Source organism: Akebia trifoliata, chromosome 12, assembly GCF_017979445.1.
Source record: "Akebia trifoliata isolate Shusen 1 chromosome 12, ASM1797944v1, whole genome shotgun sequence".
Lineage (NCBI taxonomy): Eukaryota > Viridiplantae > Streptophyta > Magnoliopsida > Ranunculales > Lardizabalaceae > Akebia > Akebia trifoliata.
The window spans coordinates 28,335,058-28,362,397 of NC_141386.1; the positions used below are offsets into that span (position 1 = coordinate 28,335,058).

A 27,340-nucleotide genomic window follows, 5' to 3' on the forward strand; every position below is an offset into this window, starting at 1 on the left:
TCTTCTTGATGTGGTACCTAACATTGCTTACATGTCCTCTTGACTCGGTTGAGTTTAATTGATTTGACTCACCTAGTGCACTCAGAGCTATAGAGTTATAATTTCGAATGGAATAATGATTTTCGGATGCCCATACATACACCCCATCACAGAACCATAGATCATCTGCCTTGGGATACGCAGAATCATAAATCTTTTTCTTAGTATCCCGAGGCAAATGATATACGATTCTGTGACTTGATCAAAAACTGGTTCAAATTGGTCAATTTTTTCAAATTTTGGATTTTGAACTTGGCTGAGTCATCTGGTTTGATCCATCTTGTTTTTTTTTTTTTCATTAGAAGAATTTAAATGTGTAGTATCTCAGCAGAAATAACAATTATTTTTTTAAATTAAATATAAATATTTATATGTTGATGCCAAATCGGTTTGCGCCAATTTTTAGAGGATTTGAATTGGCCAATTTGGGTTGGATCATTCGGTTCAAATCTGTGGGTACCAAACCAATTGGCTTAGGTTTAAAATTTTGTTTCAATAAAATGTTTTAGCCTGAAGAGGTCTCAATCAGCACATTTTTGTAGGAATGTTATAGGAATGGGAGACCTACGCATTTAGTAATAATGACAAGGGCTTATATAAATATACGTGATATAAAAATATATACAATTAGTAATTATTTATCTTGAAAATGTATTTTAAAATTTACATAAATGAAATTAAAAGCAAATGTAAAGAAAAAAATGATGATTAACTAAAGTATTTTAATATTTTTTAAAAAAAATCAAATTAAAAAAAATATCGAAGATGATTTAAATCGCTAGACAGTCCAGGGTTTTAAAATTGTTTTTGGTAATTTTTGAAAAAAATAGATTCATTTTTATAAATAAGAATGGTGTCTACGTGGCATGTATGAATCGAAGAATATACGCAATGGGCTTGTGTGCACAACTTGGTTAAGAGGCCAAGGTGTTTTAAGGTCTAATTGAATCCTACCACATCGACAACATTCCTATTTTAAATAACAGGATATCGTATTGGATCATGTTTCTTTTATAAATGACTAAGGATTTTTTAACTCTGAGTATTTTCACTTGGTCGACGTGGCAAAGGCACAGAATCATTGATCGATTTCTTATGTATCTCGAAAAAAAAAATGATCAACGATTATGTACCCTCACCACATTAGAGACCGAGTGAAAATACTCAATCAGAAAATCACAACTCGTTATAAATATTAAAATAGAATATACTTCCCCCCCCCCCCCCCCCCTCTCTCATGCACGTCGTATGATGTGGCATGTGTTAGAACTATAGATTATTTATCTTGAGATACATAGTTATGGAGATTACAATTGTGTATCGTGAGGGAAAATCTATGATTCTAAACATTTATTTATTTAATTCTTTTTAAATAATTTTCACTACTTTTTATTTGAACCGGCCTCGATCCCGAACACCGGTTCTTCAAACCATACATAATAGACCGAACCGGTCCGAATCCAATTTAAAAGTCCAGGTTTAATAGGAAAAAAACCCGAAACCCACAGCCCTAACTCCTTTTTCTTCCCGCCATCATCATCATCATCATCAGTAGAAGAAGAAAGAAATGGTACAGTTCCATGAACACATAATCTCAGACCTACTCGAAGACTCTAATGGAGGTCTCGTCGTCCTCTCTTCAGGTCTCTCTCTCCACAAACTTATCTCTTCTCTCCTTCTCCTCCACTCTTCTTCTCAAGGTACTCTCCTCATCCTCTCTGCTTCTCCCTCCCAGAAATCTTCCATCACTCTTCCCCCAAAACCTAACCCTAACCCTAAATTTCCTTCTGAGATCACATCCGAGCTTTCTCTCCAACACCGCCACTCTCTCTACTCTTCCTCCTCAATCTTCTTCATCACTTCTCGAATCCTCATCGTTGATCTTCTCAATTCCAAGGTTCCAACCTCCAACATCGCTGGTCTCATCATCCTCAACGCTCACAATCTCTCCGAGACCTGCACCGAAGCTTTCATCGTTCGAATCTTTCGATCTCTCAATCGTACGGCTTACATTCGCGCTTTCTCTGATAAACCAAATTCCATGGTTTCTGGGTTTTCGAAGGCTGAGAGGATCATGAAGTGTTTTTTCCTCAAGAGATTGCATTTGTGGCCTAGGTTTCAGGTTTACGTCTCCCAAGATTTGGAGAAAGATCCACCCATGGTTGTGGATATTAGGGTCTCTTTGTCTCCGCTCATGAAGGGGATTCAAAATGCGGTGATTGAAGCGATGGATGCTTGTTTGAAGGAGATGAGGAAGACAAATAAGGTCGATGTTGAGGATCTAACGGTGGAGAACGGGTTGTTTAAGTCGTTCGATGAGATCATAAGACGGCAATTGGATCCAATTTGGCATACCTTAGGGAAGAAGACTAAGCAGCTCGTTTCGGATTTGAAGACTCTGAGGAAATTGTTGGATTATCTTGTGAGGTAATTTGGCAGTTGTTTATGTTTTTAAATTTATCATTTTTGTGATTTTTGTGATAAATGATGAGATGTTGAAGTTTGATTTGGGTAGATATGATGCAGTGACTTATTTGAAGTATTTGGATACTCTGAGAGTATCAGAAGGTGTTCGGTCCATATGGATATTCGCAGATTCGAGCCATAAAATATTCGAGTATGCTAAGAAGCGGGTTTATCAATTGGTGCGATTGGATGGTGGGAAATTGAGTGGGGAGACTAAGAGCGTTGCGAGTAAGAAGAGGAAAGCAAAGGCTGATAGCAATGTTGAGAAGCAAGGTGAGGTTTTTTTGGTTATTAGGTTCAAGGTTTAAAATGTCGGATTGAAGGAATGTTTTGGTCTGTGAACAAAATAGATACCGTATCAGCCAATTCGATACATACCCAATACATTCCCGAAACATGTTTCAAGGTCAATGTTTTGTATTGGTCTCGGCTGATACATTCTGATATTTTGAGCCATGATAATGTTTCGCTTGTAGTATTTTTTGTAACCATGATGTTGTTTGGGTGGACAATTTGTTTAATATGGTGGAATCATCCCTTGAAAAATAACAAAAAACAACCAAAAAAGTAATATAAAAAAAATATGTGTGCATTTTGATTATTGTATCTTTGGTGTATTGAATTTACATTTTTTTTTCTGCAGATACAAGTGCGACTAGTGGGGTAGCTCTGGGGGAAATTTTGGAGGAAGCACCCAAGTGGAAGGTGTTATGTGTGAGTTTCATAGTTTTTCTGTGAATTATATGAGTGTGAATTAATTTGTTGGTTTTGCAAAGTTCTATCGAACTTATTCTAGTCCATGTTTACATCCATGTTAGAGAGTTGGTATATGCAGTCAGTCATATAAAACTTTGAAACTTCTAAATGGGTTTAAACAACATTTTGAGCTTGAAATTGGTCTTCATCTGTTATGGAATCATTTCAAGTTCAGTGGAAGTGGAAAGATTGACAAATGATAATACCTTCTTACGAAGATTAATTCAACTTGCTTGCCGTGAAATTGACCTCAGGAATCCCAAAGTGATGGCTTATCTTTGAAGACATGCTTGAATTATAATTGCTTTGCCATGGGCCTTTAAAAAATCTGTTATGCAAATTAGAAAACAGGACCTGAAGTCAATTTCCGAAAGAATGGCTTATTAACTCAAACGTATGAACCGTTCTAGTCACGGTCCACCGTAGTCCACCAATTTAACAGTCCGACTCGATGAGTTGTGGTACCATAAAGCCCACTGAAAATAAGGGATCCTCATATCAATCATTAAGATCCTTTCACAAATATGGAGGGCATTCACTATTCATAAAATTAGAACATCGTGAAAGTTGGGCATTTTTCTATGTTGTACTGGTGCATCTGAAAAGCACATAACTCGACTTTAAGTTTGACTAATTTATTTCATTGCAGGAGGTACTAGAAGAGATAGAAGAGGAAAGACAAAAGAAAGCTCTGCCAAGAGAAGGTGAAGATATGGTTGAAGAAGTTGAGGATGATAATACCATTGTTTTAGTAGCTTGCAAAGATGAACGCTCATGCATGCAATTGGAGGATTGCATTATGAAGGGCCCACATCAGGTCTTATACACCTTCTAATTCTGGTGATTTCTCCTGGTCACATGACACAAGTCTAATATTCCAAGCCATTTACAAATCTTGTGTTTTGTTCTCTCTCTAGTACCTATGTTACTCACTACGATAGAGACATAGCCTGCATATGGATGTTCACAATATACAGTTAAGGATTAAAGTGTTCAACATCGTTATGACACCCATATTGAAGTGTCTGGACCGGGTAACAAACATAGTCAACAACAATTTAATTGAAGTAAGAATTAAATTTATCAACAACACCTTTAGGCATGGATTATTAACATTTCTTGATAAACACGATGTATAATTGCATCCCTAAAAAAAATGTGTAATTTGCATAACAGTTGTAAACATTCATTTTACATACAAAGCATCATGCCTCACAGAAGCATAGAATTGGGTGCAAATTGTGCATCGCACTCTGTTTTGTTTGTGCCATGTTTTAAAGAACACCAAACCTGAGTTCATCCAAATAACATGAATACGTGTATATATGTAAAAATTCACTTGCAGTCTTCCTACAAGCATTTGCAAATTGCAAGTCTCACTATTCTGGCATGGGTGAAGATGAATTATCATCTTCGTCGCTGAAGAATTCTTGGCTTCACCATTTTACAAGTTTCCATATGTTTCTTCCTCATGGCATTGTGGATTTAATTTTTCTGTTTTATTACAATTTCTTTAATTTTAACTTCAAACATGCACCAATGAAGATGAATTTCTCTTCTTATCTTTCCTTGTCTTTTTTGTTTTTTTGGTAAAGATAAAAGTATTTGTAATAGGTCATGGGTTCAAGTCCAGCTTACATGGATACTGAACACTATTTGTTTTCTTACTCTGCAGGTAATGTGGGAAGAGTGGGAGAAGTACTTGCGGAGCAAAGTAGAGCTGCATGGTTTACAAACCCGTAAGAAAAAGAAATCTAAGGGCCGGAAAGGTTATGGTATAATAAATGGAGTTGTTCCAGCTATACCTAGAGAGAATGCTGATGCTAGCAGCATAAGCAGGCTAGAACATGATGCTCTGCTGGCAGCAGCATCAAAGATACACATTAAAGAAAAGGAAGAAACTATTAATGGAGATAATCCTCAAAGTGGGGACAACGGAAAGCAAAAGGAAAGACAAGCTCAGCAAATGTTAAAATTTCTGAAAGTAGGAAGACAACAAAATCCAAATCTGGTTCAGAAAATGAATGCCAAAGGGATGAAAGCATACAGAAAATCGCATCTGTAGACAAGGGAGTTCTTCGAAAACATAATCAAGAAGTTAATGCTGCAGAGTTTACTCATACTAAACCACTTCCTCCAGTGCATTTTTATGCTCTAGAAAGTGATCAGCATATACTTGATATTTTGAAGCCGTCAGTTATTATTGTCTACCATCCAGACATGACTTTTGTTAGGGAAGTTGAAATTTATAAAGCTGAAAATCCGTCAAAGAAATTGAAAGTTTATTTTCTTTTCTATGAAGATTCTACTGAGGTGCAAAAGTTTGAGGCGAGTATACGCAGGGAAAATGGAGCTTTTGAATCTTTGATTAGGCAGAAGTCGTTAATGATGATACCTGTTGATCAGGTTTTATTCTTTCCATTCCCTTTACCCTGAGCTTGTAGTTTTTCTGGATGTTTTCTTTGTATGGTTGATGACTCTGTTTCATATTTATTCTTTATTTATGATCGGTATGTTTAGTATCTGCTGTTAGTCTGCTATCTGCCTTGTGTCAAATGGAATATTAACATGATGCTGACACAAGCCTGTATGATATGATTATGAAGTTTAAGTCTGGTCATTTTGGATTTGCTCGCCTTCCATCCATTCAATATATATTCCACACATTAGATGGACACTTTTTAAGTGATAAAATATAAATGCAACAAACTTTGCTGGTCAAGGTGATCTATCCGTGAATTTCAAGAATACAAAAGCTCACTAATTTGCTCCATTAACAACAAGACCCATCTAAACATAAAATCTCCAAAAATTTGCCCCGCTTTTGTTTTTTTTATTTTTGGAAGGTAAGTTGGGTGAAAGATAATATTAGTTTAAGACAGATACCTATCTATTTAATTTCATACTTTTTTATAATATAAGCTACATTACTATTACAGAAGTGTAAATGCGACATATTTGTGGGTCTAGGACACCTGATTTCCTTTTATATTTTTATTGTCTAATAAGAAAAATCAATTGGTCCATAGCTTCATTTTATAGTCTAGGGATGACATCAGAAACAACCTTAACGATTGGGAAATGGAGTCTGTTGATAAGTCTTGTTTTTTCTTTGGATTGCACCCATATTCCCTTGGAAGCGAGGATGTTAGAGTTTGGAAATTGAGTTGTGCAGTTTTCATGGTCAAATCCTTCTGTCATGTTGAATAAGCCCTAACCCTCTTCATTCTTGGTACTTTTTATGGAGCTCAAAAATACCTTCTAAAGTGTTCTTTCTTTTTTCATTTGGTCCACGTCTTCAGGAAAAATTTTCACATTTAGAATTATTTTTTTGATAGATTGACGTTAAGAATCTCAACTGTAGCTTCACTGTTCAATTAGTTTGGATTACAATAATATGCTTGGAACCATCGCAAACATCTTGGCTGTCGGGTGGATTTACAGTGGGGGCAAGTGCCCCCACAAGAATTTTCAAAGTCCATGGATTAGTGAGCTATTGCGATAGACTTTAGCGGCGGATAAAAAAATCTGCCACTATTGCCCTCATGAAAAAAATTCCACTCTTAGTCCCCCCCCCCAACTATTTTTTTTTTCTCTTAATTGTCCCCACAAATTTTTTCTACTCTTGGTTGCCCCAACATGGACAAAATCCTGGCTCCGCTCCTGTTGGCTGTCCTTTTCCTCCATTTTGGTGGGCAATATATATATATATATATATATATATACTCATTTCGTTATTTTTTGCACAATTTTAAATTTTGTAATGCATTAACATTTCAAGTTACATTCTGTGGGGAATGGGATAGTCATTTTTATCTTGTATACATCCTAGCTACAACTGGAAATCACTTGTAAGCCTTAGAACCATGATTTTGTTGTTGGAATGCTAGGTTCTACAGCTAGTATAGGATTCACTACAACATCTATTCAACAATATCTTCTATTATTTCTTATCAATACTCTGGCTATGTAATTGTCATGCCAGTAATACTTTCAGATTCATCTGTTTTCAAGTTAGTTTTTTCGTTTTATTGCTCGGAGTTCATTTTTTCTGCCATATGTACAGATGAAAAAGCATCGATTTAGTTATTAGCTACAGTTATTATACTTTTTTGCGGAATTACTCCAGGATGCACATAGTATTGGATTGACTGCTTCTAGTGGTCCACACGCTTTAACTTCTCAAAATTCAGTAACTAGAAAGGCAGGCGGAAGAAAGGAAATGGAGAAAGAAATGCAGGTATTGGATAAATCCGCCATCTATATGAATAGTAATTCCAATAATATTAATAAATGTGAATTATGTAGTGCACATTCTCTCGCAGGTCATAGTGGACGTGAGGGAGTTCATGAGCAGTCTTCCCAATGTTCTCCACCAGAAGGGCATGCATATTATACCCGTGACCTTGGAAGTGGGGGATTATATCCTCTCACCATTGATTTGTGTGGAGAGAAAAAGTATTTCAGATCTTTTTAGCAGCCTTGCATCCGGCCGCTTGTATCACCAAGTGGAAACAATGGTCCGCTACTATCGAATGCCCGTGCTTCTGATCGAATTCTCACAAGACAAGAGTTTTTCCTTTCTGGTAATTTTAATTTACATCATAATATAAAGAAATCACGTAAGAATGATTTCTGATTTTTATGGTTTTGATTCCCCTACTGTCTTATTCGCAGTCTGCAAGTGATATTGGTGATGATGTTGCACAAACGAGTATAATATCCAAGTTATCGTTGCTCGTGCTGCATTTTCCTCGCCTTCGACTCGTTTGGTCCCGCAGCTTGCATGCCACTGCTGAAATATTTGCATCACTAAAGGCAAATCAGGATGAACCTGAGGAGAGCAAGGCCATGAGAGTTGGGGTTCCCACTGAAGAGGGCATAGTGGAAAATGACATAAGGTAAGCAGAATATTTTTAGAGAGCTGCCATTGATACCCCAACTTTTAATTATTACACCCCAATTAAAAATAAACAAGATGAATGAATGGTTGAGAATAAGTAAAAGTTGGGATGCCAATAAAAGTTCTCTTGTGTTTTTTTTCCTTTGGTAAAAATTTCTGTTGTTTGGGTATAGGATTTTATATGAGCCTAATCATAATTGTTCACAACTACTGAAATTGTTTGAATGAGTGCTATAATGGTTGGTAAGGTTGAGGTTATAATTTGAGCCTAGCCTTTGTAATGTTTGGAGAATGTGTTTTATTCTTTAATTGGGGAATGAGAAATTTTTTTGATGAGTGGGGGTGAGAAATAATTTAAGAAATTGTGGTGTAATAAGTAAAAGTTGGGGTGTGAATGGCAGGTCTCTAGTTTTAATCAGGTGGTGAACTCAAATTTGGCTTGTGATTGATTAAGACGGCTGTTAAAGGGGGGAATTTTGTTTATTATAGAAAGAGGGGTTGTCAAAGGTTTCATTGTTTCATTGTTTCATTGTTACCGAATCATGGTTTCAAAACTCGTCTGAAACTGTAACGTATCGTCCAAGTCGTCTTGGTATTAAGCATGAACAAGACGAACGGACTAGTCAATTTTTCGAACAAGATTTAATACCCCATGTGCATGTTTCAAAATTTTGGACGAGATGTCTCAAATGTATTGGAAAACTCATCTGAGACGACTCGGCATCTGGCATGGATGAGACGAGATGCAAAACCCAGTTTTAAAACCATGTACCAAATAGGGTTGGTCGTCACTTGGATTCAGGAGTAAGATTAGTAGTGGTGGTAGTGTTTCAGTAAGATCTCACCAATGAAATAGGACAACCAAATCTTGGTCTTTAATAAAGGGTAAACGCTGTACTGACTTCCTATGACACTGTGCAAAGAACCATGGATTTTGTACCTTGTATCTCAAGGAAAAAACAATGGTGCTTTTGCATACTGCCATGTCATGTCAGCACGATGTTGAGCGCAGTGTCGTAGGAAGTCTGTTTAGAACGACTCTTAATAAAAACTCCCTCCCAATTTTTCTTTGTTCTAACAGATTATGATTTGTTGAATCACAGAGCTGAAAATTACAACACATCTGCAGTTGAGTTCTTGAGACGGCTTCCGGGTGTGACAGATATAAACTACAGGGCCTTGATGGACGGGTGTAAGAGCTTAGCAGAACTTGCACTTCTCCCTGTCGAGAAGTTGGCTGAACTGATGGGTGGTCAAAAAGCTGCTCGGACGCTGAGGGACTTCCTCGATGCCAAGTATCCAACCCTGTTGTAAGCCCAAATAATTTCAATTTATTCATCAAATACCAATATACACATTTCTACGTTGTTGTACCCATAAATTATAAGGGCATGCTGGAAACATGGATTCAGATCCACTCAATCAAGAAACATTAGGTCGGGTGTTTGATCGAACCATGGGTTGATTTCCACAAAAAGAAAAAAAATAAGAAGTTGGTCATCAATATCATCATTTAGATGTTCTATGCGACTCGGGGTTGCAATTATTATTGATAATTTATTGTAATTCTCATAGTTGAACATTTACAGATTCCAACATTTTCAATACGATATACTTTGTGCAAAAGTTTTGACATTTTTTTTAATGATTAAATAGAAGTTAACCCATGCATTTAGTTTGCAGGAATTTTCTTTTAAGATGCAGCATCGATCAAATGCTGTGCGAATCTACGAAAATCAACACTCTTGAGGGTTTTTGTTTTTTTGTTTTTTTGTTTTTTTGTTTTTTTTTTTTTTGTTTTTAGGAAATCATTTTTAACCTTACGAAAATTCTTTTACAAATCAATATTTATTGAATTATTGATGCTTCATTTAGTTATTAATAGTAAATTTACAAGATCAAAGAGGCTCCCCAAATGCAACTGCAACGACTAAACATGATCTCACCGCATCCAATCATTCTTCTCCTTTGAAGACGGATTCATGCAGAAGAACACCATAGATTTTATGATGGTATTCATGACTAAGTAGTATTTTATTATGAAACCAACATGTGTTGTTGGTAAGAAAGTGGCTTTTCTTTGTAAGGTTTGGCAGGTACACACAGAATTATTAAAACATATTTGATTCAGGCTTATCGAATAAAATCTGTTAAAAATCTTCGAGTTCTTGTATCCAAAATCGTCACTTTAGAGATTTTAATAATGATTTTTGTGCCCTCCTTGGTTATTAAATGTCAAAAATAAGATAACTTTAAAAAAAAAAATCCTAAAATATTAATCTCCATTAATTCAACTTCTAATAAAACTCAAAAGCAACTGAATATGGGAAAGAAAATGAAGAAAAATTACTTACCCAGGATGTTTTTCTAAATGCACCCTAACTTATAGGGTGGATCTTTAACCAACTTAGTAAAATATTTCTTTCTTAATTCCCCAAACCACTATAAAACGTTAAAACTCAAATCGCTTATTTCAATGGTTTAATAATTGAGATGAACTATTCAAATGGTTGAGACACTGATTGCGTTGATTTTGAAATATCAATATGGACGATTGGATCAAAATTGGTCTCAATGCTCCGAATTGTTGATGTTGGCCATTGTATAATCCGGGTTCACCAATTGAAAGATTGGTGAGGGGGCATTAAGAAAAAAAAAATTCCTGACTAGAATATCAAGTTCCATTAACTAATTCTCATTATTTAAACCCATTTTTTCTCAAATAAAAAAAGGGGAACTTCACCACTTTATCCAAATGGGCATATTGGTAATTTCAGACTTATGCTTTCTTGTTGGGCTGTCAATGGATCAGGTTCGGATCGGAGTTGATTTGGTACCAATTTGATCTTGATCAGATTGGATCTGAAACTGATAGGATAAATATCGGATTGGATTTTCAGATCTCAATATTAGGATCCAAATCTAATCCAATAATTCAGATCAGAACCCGATTTGATGCACAAAATCTAAATAAACTTTATATATTTAAACAAATATATAAAATAATTTATATAATTTTTAACATTTTATTGGATCAGGTCCTTAAGGGTTGGGGCATGGTCAATCCAGATCCGATACAATAAGGTATCACATGGGAACCTTGTTGGAATCTAAATCATCTATCCAGACCCAAAATTTTCGGATGGGGACGGATCGGATTTCGGATCTAATCCGATCCATTGAAAGCCCAACTTTCTTGGAAAGTGTCAACTCCCGCCAAGTACATGTGAAATCTTAGCCTATAAATACCCATTCTCAGCTTCACTTCCATTTCATCTTAATTCAAGCTTGCTTTTCTCCCAGAGACCCAAAGTTCTGTTTTTTTCTTTTCTTTCTTCTTGATCTCCATTACAGTTCTGTTCTGAACCATTGTATGTTTGTTTGTTTGTGAGAATTGTGAGACCATGAATGCTCTTGCTGCTACTAATAGGAATTTCCGTCGCGCTTCTCGTATTCTTGGATTGGATTCAAAGCTAGAAAAGAGTCTTCTTATACCCTTAAGAGAAATCAAAGTGAGAATTTCATTATCACAATTTCTTGGTGTTTTCTTGTTTCTTGTGATTTTTTAAATTTGGGTCTTATGGGTATTCTTGGTTTATAGGTAGAATGTACTATTCCCAAAGATGATGGAACTCTGGTTTCTTATGTTGGATTCAGAATTCAACACGATAATGCTCGAGGACCAATGAAAGGAGGGATTCGTTTCCATCCTGAGGTGGGTCTGTTAATCTTTTTTTTTTTTTTTATTTGGTTAGAAATGCATTTGTGAGTTATTGGGTTTTAGTTCATTTAAATCTTGTTTTAGTTTCTTCACTTACATTGATTTGATATTGGGAATTTAAGATAATGGATCACCTAAAACAAATTTTGGAGAAGTAGACCATCTTGGAGTGGGATAAGTGTTCAATTCTTGGTTCTTGATCAATCTTTATAACCTCATAATTAGGACTAGACTTTCTTTTAAATAATTCATGATCAATGCTTTGTAGGATGCTACTTGCTCAATGTTAAGGGTCTTTAGATTCCAATTTTAGGAGTTTTCTTGTGCAAAAAAGACAAAAGACAAGAAAAAATGTTATAATCTCCAATTTTTTCATCCCTCAATCTGTTCGGGAATCGAAAGTTTATTTTCTCATTCCCTTGTTCTGGAGATGAAAAAAATGGGAAGAACATGGCCTTGGATATTTAAGGGGAATCTTTAGATCAATTTATGGTGTGTGTGTGTTGGAGTCATGTTATCTTTAGGATATAAAACTTCAGTAATGCTATTAGAAATTATTTTTTTGTTCCAACTTCATGAATGTCTCATTTCAGCTTTCTTGGTCTTATCTCTATCTTAGACTATTATGGATTGTCTGGCCTGTATTTTGTACTGAAATGTGTGTGTTAATTACCATTATAAGGTTGACACTGATGAGGTAAATGCTCTGGCTCAACTAATGACGTGGAAAACCGCTGTAGTAGGCATTCCCTACGGTGGAGCAAAGGGTGGTATTGGATGCGCACCAAGGGATTTGAGTAGACGTGAGTTGGAGCGCCTCACTCGTGTTTTCACTCGGAAGATTCATGATCTTATTGGAATTTACACCGATATTCCTGCCCCTGACATGGGAACTGATTCTCAGGTTGATATCACCCCACTCTACTCATTCATTATTTATTCTCTCCTTTTTTTTCTTAATAATAATGTACGCTTTACTATCCACGACTCTGACAGACAATGGCATGGATGTTTGATGAGTACTCAAAATTCCATGGCTACTCGCCAGCCATTGTTACAGGAAAGCCAACCGTAAGTATTCCAACTCTACACAACTTTTAGACTCCAAAGTAAACATCTTAGGATTCCAAAGGAAGTTAACTTTTCCAAATATTATTTGTCATTTTAGAGTCTTGGTGGGTCACTCGGTAGGGAGTCTGCAACTGGACGAGGAGTTATTTTTGCAATGGAGGCTTTACTTGCTGAATACGGGAAGTCTATTTCGGGTTTGAAATTTGTTATCCAGGTACATCTCCATAACATCTTTTTGTTTCTATCCATACAATTGAGATAATCCATTATTGGGTTTTAAATGAAATATAAACTTTATAGGGTTTTGGTAAAGTGGGTTCTTGGGTGGCAAAACTCGTTCACGAGAGAGGTGGTAAGGTCGTCGCAGTGAGTGACATCATGGGTGCAATTAACAATCCAAATGGGATTGATATCCCGGCTTTGGTTGCCCACATACAAGAAACTGGTGTTTTATTGAATTTCCAAGGTGGAGATAACATGGATCCTCATGAGTTGCTTGTGCATGACTGCGATGTTCTCATTCCATGTGCTTTAGGTGGAGTCATCAACAAGTTTGTCTCTTATCTTCCTAATAACTTCTTCTCTTCTCTTTATAATTTCTTGTAAACTAATTGCATAATCATAATCATCACTATTTACCATTATCATGTAATCTATAATCATTTTTTACTTATAATATGAACAAACTTCCAATACTTCGCAGATTAACTTGCATATGGCAATTGATTTTCTAATTTCCCATACTTTAATCGACGACTTTACAAGAATATCTTAATTTTTTTCTGTTATAATCTCAAAATACAAGCGTTGCTATGTAACGGGTAAAACACCAACTTATAAAATTAGGACGGATCTTAGAGTATATCTATTTATCAAAGGGCATTTATTATTTTTACAATAATATTTATAATTATCTATTTAACATGATTGTATCTTTTAACATGTTAACTGAATTGTTTGGGTGTGGCAGTCCTTAAACTGATTATGTTGTTGTGTAAATGCCTTGTATTCTGTTGCGCTAAGCAGAACTGCAGGGTTTTCTATTTTGGGGAGTTTTACATCTTTTGGTAACTCTTGGTTATATAAATAGAGATGCCTAGGGCTGTAAAACTTATGAGAAAATAGTGATTGTTCTTGTTCTGTTCCGTGGACGTAGACACATTGCCGAACCACATAAATCCTTGTGTTTTATGCGATTGTGTTATCTTCGGTTTAATCAAACTTTTTAGTATTTTTCTGCTCTACTTATCGTCATTTTTTGGATTGACAAGCATTAATTTGGTGTGATATGAACTCAAAATTTTCAGTATAATAAATTATAACTGTTTTATGGATATGATATGTCCTTTAAAGGGAAAATGCTGCACATGTGAAAGCCAAGTACATAATAGAAGCCGCAAATCATGCTGTTGATCCTGATGCAGATGAGGTAAAAGGGCCTTTGGTTTAATCAACTTCTATGGAAAATTTGTAGTTTTCGGATAATGCAAACTTCTTACCTGTAAGACGTTAATTTATATTGCAGATTTTATCCAAGAAAGGAGTTCTTATACTCCCAGACATATATGCCAATGCTGGAGGTGTGACTGTCAGCTATTTTGAGTGGGTTCAGGTACTTCAAATTTTTTTTGAAATTTTTTTATGTCTGATAACTCGATACACATCAAGTCTTACATATGGAGAATGCAACATGTTTTGTTTTGTAGAACATTCAATGTTACAAGTGGGAGGAAGAGACGGTGAACACTGAGCTCCAGAGGTACATGAAGACATCTTTCAACGACATTAAGAAAAAGTGTCGATCTTATGATTGCAATCTCCGCATGGGTGCCTTCACATTGGGGGTAGAGCGGGTTGCAAATGCTACAAATTCAAGGGGTTGGGAAGCCTGAGTAACTCTGCCTTTTCTTTTTTATAAACTTTTTTACAAGTCATCCCAAGTTGTAGCTTAAGGGGAGGGAGTTTGATTGCACAGCTTAGCTTCTTTTTTGTTTCCTTTTTCTGCTTTAGAAATTTCTTTTATCTTCTTTGTCATGAAACTCAAATAAGAATTGATGGTGTACAATTCAAGCTGAAAGATCACCCAAGGAATGAATCAAAAATGATTTTTTTTTTTTTTTGGACCAAGTTTGGTTTTTGAGTTTTATTATTGAGCTATATATAAATGTATATCATAACTAGGCCGAGTTGAGTCGATTTAATTTGATTTTTTTAGGTGATCTGACCCATAATTTGATGGAAGAAACTCGTTTTGTCAACTAATTTGTTCGGTCGATTCAACTCAAAAAATATATATAGAGAGAATGTTAAAGAGGCTGGCAAGTCACTTTGTGATTTGTAGCATTGTTGTATTTCTGAGAAAGAAATGTAGGATAATTTGATCCTTCCAACTATTCAAATTATGATACTAACTGAAGTTCCAAAAACCAGCTATTTATAGTATAAATTTGGAGAGATTCTATTACTACACAAACTTTTTTGCTAACGCCACCCCAATTCATATGTAAATCATCAAAGAATTAGCACACATCTTGGGGTGGCACTAGAAGCTCTCTAAATTTATAAAAGAATCAATGTGGCTTGTCTAATTTCCACTGCAAAAGTTTTCTGAGTATCAAAACAAAATCACTAACTACCAATCGGCTTGTTTATAAAAAATAAATAAATAAATAAATAAAAACAAAATAAAATAAAATAAAAAATTGTTTATTAATCAATTTTATTGACCTATGTACCCATTTGGCATTTTGATGCTTGATGTTGGAGTAGACGTTGATTTAGATCAAATTGAGGTTCTATTACATGATTTTCTTTGATCAATAGGAGTTGATACGTAGATCCAAATATGTGCCTAATATTCCTCCAAAGAAATTATAGAACCAAGTCATCTTTTATTTGGCTTTGCTCCTATAAAGTAAATAAATTCGATTCTTTTTACTCAATCGATTGCAAATGAGGGTTATTTTGATCATTTAAGAATATATAATTGATCATTTAAGAATATATAGTGTTGTGACACCCACACAAAATAACCTATAAATAAGTCGAAAAGATTAGGACATTTACCAAAAAAATTCCATAAGTTTAAGACAATGGCGAAAAAGGCCACTTTTTTTTTTAATATTCAAAAACATTACATTAATTTGTGACAGTAACTCATGTTTTTGGATAAAAATACCCTTCACTTCATCTTCTTTATTAAACCTTTTGTAAATTACAACTTCCTCCTACCTAATCATTTTCAGATTTTACAAATTGGAAACCTCTCCATTCTCACTCCAAAGCCCACTAAATAGATATAGGAATCAACATAAAGGATCTGCTTGTGAAGAACAACCAACATCTTGCTGACCTTGATGAATCTCGTATTCTATCCATGATTTATTGGACATTTTCATCAAATGTTATCCCTCTCTCCTCTTTTTCTTTCTTCTCTTTTAAAATCCTTTGTATAATTTTATCCTCATAGTTATATAAATGAATAATGAAAATGGTAACAAAAATTTGAATGATTTTGCCAATTTTCAAGGCATAGATCATAAATTTTTTGCTGCGTCAAGGCTCGACATTGGAATATAACAGAACTATTGTCGAACCGATACTTAATATATAATCGTTGAGGTTCGACGCTACAAAAGTTTTATTTACTTACAATAACATTTTGTTATAAATTTATTGTTGAACCTCTACATTACTATTATAGTCGAACATCTAGTTAATATACAATCATTGAGGTTCGACAATGCAAACAACTTTTATTTACGTAACAAATGTTCTATTAGTCATTCGTCAAGGTTTAATGATAGGTAATGTTGAACCTCGACAATAGTTATGTTATATTCTAATGTCAAGCCTCGACATTGCAAAAAATTTATGATCTATGCTCTCACACAAAATCATTTAGATTTTTGCTATCATTTTTCATTTTCAATTTTCTATTTTCCATTTATATAACTATAAGGATAAAATTATACAAGATTATATAAAGGATTTTTTTTAAAAAATGATAGAAGGAGATGAAAGAGAGAGAACATTTTATAAAAATGTCCTATTAGATCATGGATGAAACACGAGATTAACCAAGATCAACAAGATGTTGATCGTTCCTCATAGCCGGATCTTTTTTTATGATTCCAATAACAATTTGATGGGTTTTGAAGTGAGAATGGAGAGTTCTCTCCTTCGTAAAATCTGAAAATGGTTAGGAGGGAGGAAGTTGTAATTTACAAAAAATTTAATAAAGAAGGTGAAATGAAGGGCATCTTTGACCAAAAACACGAGTTACTGTAACAAATGAAATATTTTTTCGCATTAAAAAAAAATGGCCCTTTCTTGCCATTGTCATAAACCTATGGATATATATATATATATTTTTTTTTCTCTATGTCCCTAAAGATTAAGATTTGTAGAGCATTTCTCGAGTTCTTTAGGAGAGAAAATGTAAATAGTTTGACTCCCAAAGGAGTTGGCACATGTTTGCTTTCCTCTACAAATGAAATTCAAGCATTAATAAAGGGGAGGGGGGTTTAGATAGAGTCAAGTTAAGTCAATGTGACAAAAAGATAAAGATCTTCCTAGGTATAATATCGAGGATGACCTATCATGTATTTTTCCCCTTTATCTCAAATGAGAACCTCAGATATCATTTGAGGTTTGAAAAGTCCATAACACATATAGAAGGGATCATGACCGATATATCACATTTCCATGAAAAAATGGTGTCTTTAGTTAGTAGACTTCAAAAGACTTGATTCCTTGAGACAGAAGAAGAGCACAATACGAACTCCAAGACCAATAGATGCCCCATGTTCCTCCCTTTAACGCTTTCTTTGCAATTATATAGACCACAACAGGGACAACATTTTTAAGAGAAAATGAATTCCTCGGGAAAATAACTTCAGGTGGTTAATTGCATTTGGGAAAAAATAATGTTTTTTTGAGAGGTGGTATAAATACTTTTGGTTCAACAACAAAGAGATCCTCCAAATGACATGAGGAAAGCCATATTGGTAGTGGTGACCCTGATTGCTGCCGCAACTTTCCAAGCTGGAGTAAATCCTCCCAGTGGTGTTCGGCAAGATAACACAAATGATCATGATGCTGGAAATGTGATTGTAGCTTCTAATCCAAATGTGAACAAAACGTTTGTGTTTGGTAACACGTTAGCTTTTTCGTCCTCCATCTTCATTATCTCTATTCTAATTATCGGATTCCCTCTCTATATGGAGGTTAACTGTGATACATGCAATGGGTTAACTTATGATTTTTCAATAGGCACCGTTACACCCAAGGACCAATCCGTAGCACACAATGTCATCGTCATTGTCACTGCCACCCTCCCCTTCGTGGTCTGTGGGTCTTGGGAACTTATCCAACATTTTAAACATCAGCCGCCCTCCCCTTTGTGGTCCGTGGGTCTTGGGAACTTATCCAACATTTTAAACATCGGTGTATGTGAGAATGGATGGAAACAGAAATGCATGTATGGTAGTCTCGTAGTTACAAGTGTATTTACTTTTCTCATACTGTTGTTATCTTTAGATACTACTTTGATCTTATTTTAAAGTCCTCTCCCATGTTTAATTCTATAAGAAGTGAAGAGAAGAAATGAAGATTGATTGATTTGTCTCTTGGGATGTCTCTGATGAAATTGGAACAATACCACGAAGATTAGCATGGCCCCTGTGTAAGGATGACATGCACAAATCGAGAAATAGTCCAATTTTTTCAAATCACCCTTAGGGGTCACCCTCAAGAATTTATCCCAGAAATTAACAGGTACGTGTGATCATCACTGAGGTGCTTTCTTGGAAGCAACTTCAACACTTTTAAAGGTTTCTTTTTATAAAGGTCAGAAGTTCCAAGTGACAGCACCATCTACAACAACAAAATTAACCGGTGCTGTAGGGGGAAGTAACTGCACGTGTCCAAGGATTAGTCAGGTGCTCTAAGAAGAAACAAGAACCCCTGGTTCAACAGGTTTTGACCCCAGGTTGTACAGTTCCACATATGTTAAATTAATAAGCGTATCTTTAGAACCAGTTGGACCAATTTGAAATGGTTAAAAAGTTGTAGTAAAGACCGACATTTGGTTGAGTAAGATCGATACCAAACACTTTTCGGATCCCAACTGGAACCCAAGAGAACCTAGACTAAGATTTAGACCTTACCCTAATCTATAAATTAGAGTCAAATTCAACTCCTGAACCATAATACTAAGTGGCAATTACAATCGAACCTGTAAACCTAAACAAACTACAAACAAAGGATCCAATTTAAGATGGTTCCATCCGAGATTCTGTTCAAGGCTCCAAAAACTGGATTCAGAGATGAATGTATATTTCTCCAATGATGGTGTCACTTGATGGCACGAAAAGGCTCCGACAATCCCAAAGCATGTGGTTTCACTAATCAAGTACAAAATAAAGAAATAAAAATCCCTGCTAAGCTTTAAAAGTGTGCACATCTTAACTTTCAAGTATTAAAAACTTGGAAGACGAAGTGGTGGATGGTGATGTCTCAGGGGCACCAACAAGTGTGTACCCTATCTTCTTCTTTCCTTGAGAGAGATCAACAAAAAACAAGGAAAGGAGGTGCCAGCCAACTTAGTTGGTAAAGACTGTGGGTGATGATACCATAAACCTGGGTTGAAATCCCATCATCAACGTGTTCAGGGGTGGATTTATAGTGGGGGAAACGGGGGTGGATTGACAAGGTAGAGTGAGTCTATTTAAACCTATGCAAGGATCAATTTTCATTATTTTTTTTCAAATTTGATTATGAATTTCAGAGTTATTTAGATTATCTAAGGATGCAAACAATGATCTTCTCCTTCATCCCACCACAGTTCTACTGCATCAACACCATCCCATATATTATTAATCACTCTAGGCGCCTTGACCTTCTCCTAACTAGCTCAACTTTTGCCGACATCAACAAATTCATGTCCAATTAGACATACCAAAAGTGCACCTATCCACAGAAACTCCATCCACATCATCATCAAGTGGCTGAACAAATCCTTCTCCTCCATTACACTGTGTCATTAGTAAATAATGATTCATTCTAATTTTGGGAATTTTTTTGGGGTTCTTATGCATTTGTGCTATAAAAAATCGGGATGTTACCATCACAAAATCACCTTGTTTAGACATGTCATTAGATAAACAAGATTTGCTAAAACCTCATATTTGATGGTTTACTGTAAACAACAAGAATAGATTTCAAATTGGAAAGACCATGGCACACTAGCATTGAAACATCGGTAAGGTTCTCTCTTAGCAAATACACTGAATCAAATAACAATCATGTCTCCGATAGTGATTTAATTTAGTACCACCTCAGCCCAACTGTTGGATTTGGGAATGATAATTTAATGAAAAAAGGTTTATGATGTTGTTATCAGCATTTTCCAAACAGCAGCTGACGAGGTGATATTGCACTAACATACTATCGAAGATATACCACCGTCATTCTACATCAAAACATTGTGACTGTTTTTATTCTTTAAGCAATGGAAAATGGAATTGTCACCTTTGTCAAGGATAATAAACTCTTACAAGAAGATAAGCTCCTTGCAGGTTATCATTCTTTGGGACTCGCATCCTCAGAAGAAGCGTTTCCTCCATCTACAACAAAAGAGCACAGGTGTGATTGTTCTAAAATTATTCAATAATAATAATAAGCTGCAATTGCATTAGGGTAAAAGAATTAGCAATGTGAATTGACATACCTTCACCATCTGCAGGAGCATAAGCTGATTTCCGGGATCGGGATTGTTGGTGTGTGGGCTAAAACATTTTTTTTTATACACCAAACAAATGAGATGTCAGAACCAATGAGTTTACTTCATGCATAAAAAGAAAAAAAACCATTTTTTTATTTTTTTTTTATTTTTTTATTTTTTTTTGGGGGGGGTGGAGGAGGATGTGTGCTCATTCTTGAATGGGATAGTGTCAACAAGACTCGATGTTTAAACCAGAAAGTTTGCTTATTTCGTGCATAAAAATCAAACCATCTTGGTAATTTTTAAGTTTAAACATAATATTTGTTGTCAGTGAAATAAAAATAATCATAAGCAGGTTTACAGCATTTAGTTTTCTGGAAGATACTTTTGGCTTTTGAAGAAATGTCATTCTGAAGGAATGCCGCAAAAAATTTTCCCCAAGGCTATATGTTTTGAACCAAAAAGAGCCTTAAAAGAAAATGAAGTGGAAAAAAAAATTAAAAGGATAAGAAAATTTAAATAATGCCAAGGAAGCAAAGACAAAACAGAAGGATAAAGAAAGACCAAAGTTGCTTAAGATCCTTGTGTTTCTATTGAACTACTTAACATTTTGGCTATATGTTCCTGAACAATGGTCAGAACCACAGAAGTATACACTGTCACAGATATAAAATTAAACCATAACAAATAAAAAAAGGAAAAGAAAAGAAAATGAAGCCAGGAAAAAAATGTAAAACAAAGCCAGAAAAGTATGGAGAGAACATAAATGTAAACTTTGGGCTTTAGAAAGAAAGAAAAGGGGATCAATACCTGTAATTTAGGACGAAGTGCCTCAAGTGGTCCTTTGGGCTTCTCTACAGGTGCTCCTTGCTGTTATCATCCAAAAATATTAGGTGTTGGGGAAGGGTCTAGACATAGGATCCATACAGTTGGTAATGATCACAATGAATGGTTAGCTTAGAATGGATACAGCTATACACACATACAAACACAATATAATAGTGATACCTTTCCAAGTGCCCAATCGGCCGAATCAAAATAAGCACGTTCATGATCCTGAAACAAGAATTAATGAACTTTTCAGTAGAAACTAAAACAAAGTAAATCAATTTCGAACCTACTAAAAGAAAGAAGTAATTTACCTTGGAAATGAGTGGTGGTTTCTTCGGCACAATTCCTCCATACTTCTTCTTGATTGCTTTCTCCTACAGGATACATATTGCAGATATCATTAATTTCAAGAGATCATTGGACTTGAAATAATAACAAATATTAAGTATGTCAACGACAGCACAATTCCCTTCCTCGTAAGTGGTAACTTCGGTAAGTCATGCATGTCAAAATCCCCAAAAAAGAATGTAAAGCCCCAAAAAACAATGCACCCTACCTCTTCTTGGGGTGATGGCATTGACTGTTCTGGGTCCTCTGGAGAGTTTCCATCAACTTGTTCATGCTCCATGCCTGACATATCGCTCTTGGACCTCTATACAGTATTGAAGCTGCAATAGCATAAAAATTAGTTGTCATGTGCACTGCTATTAAGCATTAAATTATAAAAACAAAATTCCAATTGAATGGAATTCAGATTGGATAAATTAATTGAAAAGGAAAAGATAATGAAATAACAAAAAGTTGAAAGAAAGAACTTAGCATGGGTGGCAGGTGCATTCATGATAAGGTTTAACAAACCAACAATGTTGTCAAATGCGATTGCATATGCTATTTTCTATGAGTAAATCACATACACCATGATGGCATATGCGATTTAGGATTTCTGGTTCATTATGCCATGACATACCAAAGTATGCAACGGCATATATAGTATGTGATAGCATATTACTCCAATAGGCAATGATTTGACTATAGGAGCATTAAATTCAATTTTTTTCTAATCTATCTTCTCCTACAACTACCCTATTTACACCCTCTATTCGTGCATTATTCTAAGCTATTTCTTTTATTCTTTCACTCGCATGTATTCACTTTAAATCTTATTTTTTTCAAAATATTGAGTTTATGCATTCTAACATAAGATCATAATATTCAACGATTAAACTATTAAAGCAGAATCCAGTTTAATTATCTAGAACTAGAACTTGATAATTAAAGTAGCCACCTTCGTATCATGAATGGTTTATATATTATTGACTACTTAGCTTCTTGAGTTCTTTTATTCTTATTACTAATGACTAAATGTAATCAATGTTATTCAATTTGAAAAATGAGTGCTATCCAAAATCCAAATATATTGTTATAGGTTTGTTTTATTTTCTTATATTTTTCTGATTTTTTAAATATTTCCCTCCCTTTTTTTTATACTGTTTTTATTTATTTATTTTAAATAAAAAATATATTTTGTGCAATATGCGACTGCATATGCCATATGCCATTTCGCATATGCTATTTGATAGCATTGCATATATTTAAGAAGAGACCATAACTAATCAATGTTTAGTCAATGGTGATGCATATAAAGGTCAAAACAAGAAAAGAGATAATTAAAGACAAGGCACTTATCCACACAAAAAAAAAAAAAATTAAAGACAAGGCACTAAAGAAAGTTTCAATAACGAGAGATATAAATTGTGAGAGGAAGACCCAAAAAGATGTGAATTGAGATAGTGAAAGCAAACATGAACACATTTTCAATAATAGAAGAAGTGACTGGATAAAATTGAGTTGAGGAATAGAATTCGTTTAGCCATACCCAAATCTTTTAAGATAAGGCTTTGATGATGATGTTTTCCCCTTCCTAGGGCTTAAAATGGGACAGATTTTATCCAAAATCCGAGTGCACTAAATCCAACTTTAGCAGGTTTGGTCCCATCAAGTATATCCAAATTTAAATATGGTTCGGATATGGGTTGATGTCCCTTGATCCGAGTCAGATCTGGGTCGGATACATATTCATTCCTATATCGGCCAAGATCCAAATGACATATTACTTTGCAAGTTGTTCTTTTTATATTTTTCAAGTTAATTTCCATCAACCAACGATAATTGGGTGTAGTGGTCAAGACTTCTCTTTAAAATAGAGAGGTCTTGAGTTCAAGTCACCATTTGACCACATTTTAGCAATTTTATTTAAAATAACCTTAAATGGTTTGACATTATCCGACCCGATCAACCCAAATCAATTAATTCAACCGGATTGGATTTGAATATGGATTTGATAAAAGTAAAATGATTCGGATATGGTTTTACTTATTGGGATCCAAGTCGGATCCAAATTCAAATATGGATATAAACATACTCATACCTGGACCGTATCCAGCCTGTTTTAAACCCTACCCACTCCTAACCTAAAATCCACACCCTCTTCTACCACCACTTCTTAATCTTAAGGAATAATGCTTTCCTACTACTCTAGACCCACACCCAAGGAAGTAAACCTCAACTTTGCCTTGAATTTCACTCAATTAGAATTCAAAACTCGTTCAAGGAGACCTTAATCCATATGGAGAAGTTCCGCAAACTCTTAGAAAAAATTGACCAAGATTTGTTTAGCTAACCCCAAATCTTTGGGAAGGATTTGATGATATGATTTTTTGCTAAAATTTACAAAACTATACAAGTTTGGAGATTTTCATTTTTATGAGTAAAATCGAGAGAAAAATTATAAAAATGTTAAAATGCATTAATATGTTTAGGAAAAATTGAATAAGCGTGATACCAACGCTTACCCCAATAAATACACACACCCTAAAAAAAAATCTACAGTAATAAATGTAGGATGATGGTATCAAGAAAAATCTAGTGTAATAATGTAATATGTTTGAATTATAGAAATGTTGAAGCATGTATTTTACGTGCCCTAAAAGTAGTTTTTAACTCAAAACCTTTATTGAAGATGTCATTTCCACCTAAGAACCTCCCAAAAGCAAGCAATGTTCACAAATGGTAGTGTGAGTGAATTCTAATACTATCCACACCTACTATTGCCCCCATTTTCTAGCTATCAAAATTAAATCCTTCCCACCCACTTCTAATCTCACTTTCTGCAATTAAAAGTTGCATCAAACATAATCCCAACTTTAAAGATTACCTAGTCGCAAATAATAAAGTAATAGGCATGCATGCACTTTGTAAGCTTCAAAAAAAAATCTTTATTTCATCAAAATTCAATGCACAATGAAGAGGTGTTCTTTACTACAATTTTTCTTCTTCTTCTTCTTCTTCTTTTGGTTATGAGTTGTGCTACTATGAATAGATTCTATATATATTCGATATTTTTCATAATTAACTAGATTCTCCAATAAGTGATCGAGGTATCAAGATCATTCTCAAGAAAATATTACGTATGTTGGATTCAAAACTAGGACCACTAATTGCAATTGTGAGAAGGTGCATCATGGTGTAGGTTGACAGCTAAGATGACAATAGGAAGGCCAAGAAGGGCATTGTTGAGAAACTGCGAAAAGATTTTAAGAAGTGTGCTCTAACGAAATTAGGGAGTTAGAGACCCTCGATATGGTGCAATGTACGAATAAGTATAATGTAGCCTACTACAACAAAAAGGCTCACAGATGGTGATGAAAATCGATTCACTTTAAAAATCTTCTAACATAAATACTGCATTCTACCAAATAAACTACAAAAATGCCTACCCAATTAAAAATAATGTAGTATCCACTTTGTACGATTAATTTTAAACATATAATGATGGTGATTAAAAAACAATGGCCAACACCTAGTGGGATTTTGTAAAAGGTGGGATGAACTTTGAATATTAAATTTATAGTTTTAATTATCACGTGGTGAGAAATGGAAAGTGAGAGACATATAACTTTCTTAGAATATGCGTTTCCAAAGTATTACTGATCTGACTATCCTCAACATTACCACCATCTATGCACCCCAAGTATTCAGAGTGTCAACACTCTCTAGAACTGTATCTTCTTTTAGGCCATCTTTCCCATAATCTCAATCCCCGCCAATCTTCATCAAAGTACCATGAAAAATGGGAAGCAAGAGACAAATCAGTTTTTTAGGCCATCTTTCCCATCATTAACATCACCCGCCATCTATGCCCCCCCCCCCCCCCCCCAACCCAACTATTTGAAGTCTCAACACTATCAATTCACATCAATTTTTGCCTCTTTTTGGGCCTTCAACCTGCATCCAAGTACCACTTCTTCCAGCTCACAATCATTTTTCTTCCTACCACATGCCCTAACAATCTCAACCTGCTTTCTTAAACAATTTTAAACCTGTTTTCCTTTAGATCTGAAAATGGGTACACGAAATTCACAAACTAGGTCTACAAGCATCAACAAAAAAACATTATCCTCCATAATTTGACATACATATCTCTTTCCATTACACCAACTTATCATGATTTTAACCTAATTCCAGGTAACAATGAATCCGATGAGATCTAACACACGATAATAACCACAATCTTATAATAAATCTAAGCGAGAGAAAAAGAAAAAAAAAATCAAACATTCATAGAAGGATAAGAAACAGATCAGATCTTCGAAACTCCAAATCACACATAACGGATCCCAAAAATTGAAAATAAGATACCGCTAGCAAAAAAAACAAAACGTGAAATTGGTGAGTTCTTTGATAAGATTGAGCTCAAAATCATTCAAATGGGTTGTGATTTAGGGGGGAAAACTTAGAACGGGGGACTCGCCACTTGATCGATCATTCCAAGCTGTGATTCGATGTATCAATTAACACATATTTAATACAAAAAATTACCATAAAAAAAGAGAGATAATTGACAACAAACCTAAGAAGAATCGCCAATTCAGAGAGAGAGAGAGAGAACAGCAGGAAGCGTTTGTTTCCGTTTCTTAAACTGCCTTAATCTTGACTAACCGTGTTTTTTTTTTTTTCCTTATTTTTATTTAGACATACCCCTCCAATTTTGATGAATATCTAAGGTACCCCTGTGTTTTCAAATTGATGGCATGACCCTTGATATAGTGATTCCATTGGCACACCAACTTTTACTTATAACACCCCAATCTTTTAAGGGTGAACCCCTCTTTCATGTGTTGAATATGACGAAATTCCAAGTTTTGTTCACTGTTCATTTTAATTCCCAAAACATGCATTCGTGATTTTTATAACCTACAAACTCGTGAGTTCATCACTTTTAATATCTACGAATTTGTAGATATACTAATGAATCCATTGATTATAAAAGTGACGAATTCACTCGAATTCCATGTTTTGAGAATTAAAATGAACAATATACCTAAATAATTTGGACATAAGTTGCAGATGTTTTGGGAAAATTTCCATCATTTAATTGAAGGAGACTCTTGTTTATATTGAATTGGTGTGTTATAAGTAAAGGTTGGTGTGCCAATAGAAGTTCTCTAAAATTATTAAAATGCCATTGTTTTATTTTTGTTTTTTTTTCCAAAAACCAATCATTTTAACCTTAAGATTCTATCACTTCAACCTTCAAATTTCAAAGCAAGATAGGATTTTTGAAAAAATAAAAAAGTTTGAATTTTGGATAGAAAATTTTATGATTTTCTAGAAAGATTTAAGACTAGGTTGAAAACGATGGACTGGATATTAATAATTTAGAGAGTTACTATTGTCGCACCAACTTTTATTAATGCCACACCGATTCTTTTATTATGAATCACCAAATTGCACATAATTGGTGTGGCTTTAGTAAAAGTTGGTGTGG

The 27,340-nt window shown here is 34.8% G+C and overlaps 3 protein-coding genes and 1 non-coding gene across 4 annotated transcripts; 3 read left to right on the top strand and 1 right to left on the bottom strand.

The window, feature by feature from the left end:
* Positions 1-1,535: 1,535 nt before the first annotated feature.
* Positions 1,536-9,790, top strand: UVH1 (Restriction endonuclease, type II-like superfamily protein). Its single transcript, XM_086418553.1, is given in 10 exon segments — positions 1,536-2,466; positions 2,555-2,778; positions 3,149-3,219; positions 3,911-4,078; positions 4,937-5,216; positions 5,219-5,667; positions 7,391-7,501; positions 7,587-7,847; positions 7,939-8,162; positions 9,268-9,790. Coding segments are annotated over 10 exon segments (2,859 nt in total). The 5' UTR covers positions 1,536-1,606; the 3' UTR covers positions 9,479-9,790.
* Positions 9,791-11,374: 1,584 nt separating this feature from the next.
* On the top strand, positions 11,375-15,065 carry LOC147389297 (glutamate dehydrogenase 2-like). Its single transcript, XM_086418427.1, has 9 exons — positions 11,375-11,676; positions 11,766-11,879; positions 12,568-12,789; positions 12,882-12,956; positions 13,054-13,170; positions 13,257-13,507; positions 14,310-14,385; positions 14,482-14,568; positions 14,663-15,065. The coding sequence occupies exons 1-9, from the start codon at positions 11,569-11,571 to the stop codon at positions 14,846-14,848; spliced, it is 1,236 nt and encodes a 411-aa protein (XP_086274553.1). The 5' UTR covers positions 11,375-11,568; the 3' UTR covers positions 14,849-15,065.
* Positions 15,066-18,579: 3,514 nt separating this feature from the next.
* LOC147389298 (U6 spliceosomal RNA) lies at positions 18,580-18,684 on the top strand. The gene has a single exon (XR_015171073.1). It is a non-coding gene; the product is annotated as a U6 spliceosomal RNA (small nuclear RNA).
* A 1,448-nt stretch (positions 18,685-20,132) lies between these two features.
* Positions 20,133-26,551, bottom strand: LOC147389299 (cAMP-regulated phosphoprotein 19-related protein). Its single transcript, XM_086418649.1, has 7 exons — positions 26,423-26,551; positions 22,070-22,181; positions 21,825-21,887; positions 21,691-21,738; positions 21,493-21,552; positions 20,689-20,746; positions 20,133-20,584 (listed from the first exon to the last, which is right to left on the bottom strand). Exons 2-7 carry the CDS (start codon positions 22,148-22,150, stop codon positions 20,541-20,543), a joined length of 354 nt encoding a protein of 117 aa, XP_086274775.1. The 5' UTR covers positions 22,151-22,181; positions 26,423-26,551; the 3' UTR covers positions 20,133-20,540.
* Between the last annotated feature and the right edge of the window lie 789 nt (positions 26,552-27,340).

Bases quoted from the DNA above. Each gene is read 5' to 3' on its own strand.
- LOC147389297 (XM_086418427.1), top strand. From the start codon at position 11,569: ATGAATGCTCTTGCTGCTACTAATAGGAATTTCCGTCGCGCTTCTCGT. The intron at 11,677-11,765 runs GTGAGAATTTCA...CTTGGTTTATAG, and splicing joins TACCCTTAAGAGAAATCAAA to GTAGAATGTACTATTCCCAA. The intron at 11,880-12,567 runs GTGGGTCTGTTA...TACCATTATAAG, and splicing joins GGATTCGTTTCCATCCTGAG to GTTGACACTGATGAGGTAAA.
- LOC147389299 (XM_086418649.1), bottom strand. From the start codon at position 22,150: ATGTCAGGCATGGAGCATGAACAAGTTGATGGAAACTCTCCAGAGGAC. The intron at 21,553-21,690 runs GTATCACTATTA...GGATGATAACAG, and splicing joins CCGATTGGGCACTTGGAAAG to CAAGGAGCACCTGTAGAGAA. The intron at 20,747-21,492 runs GTATTGATCCCC...AAAATGTTTTAG, and splicing joins CACTTCGTCCTAAATTACAG to CCCACACACCAACAATCCCG.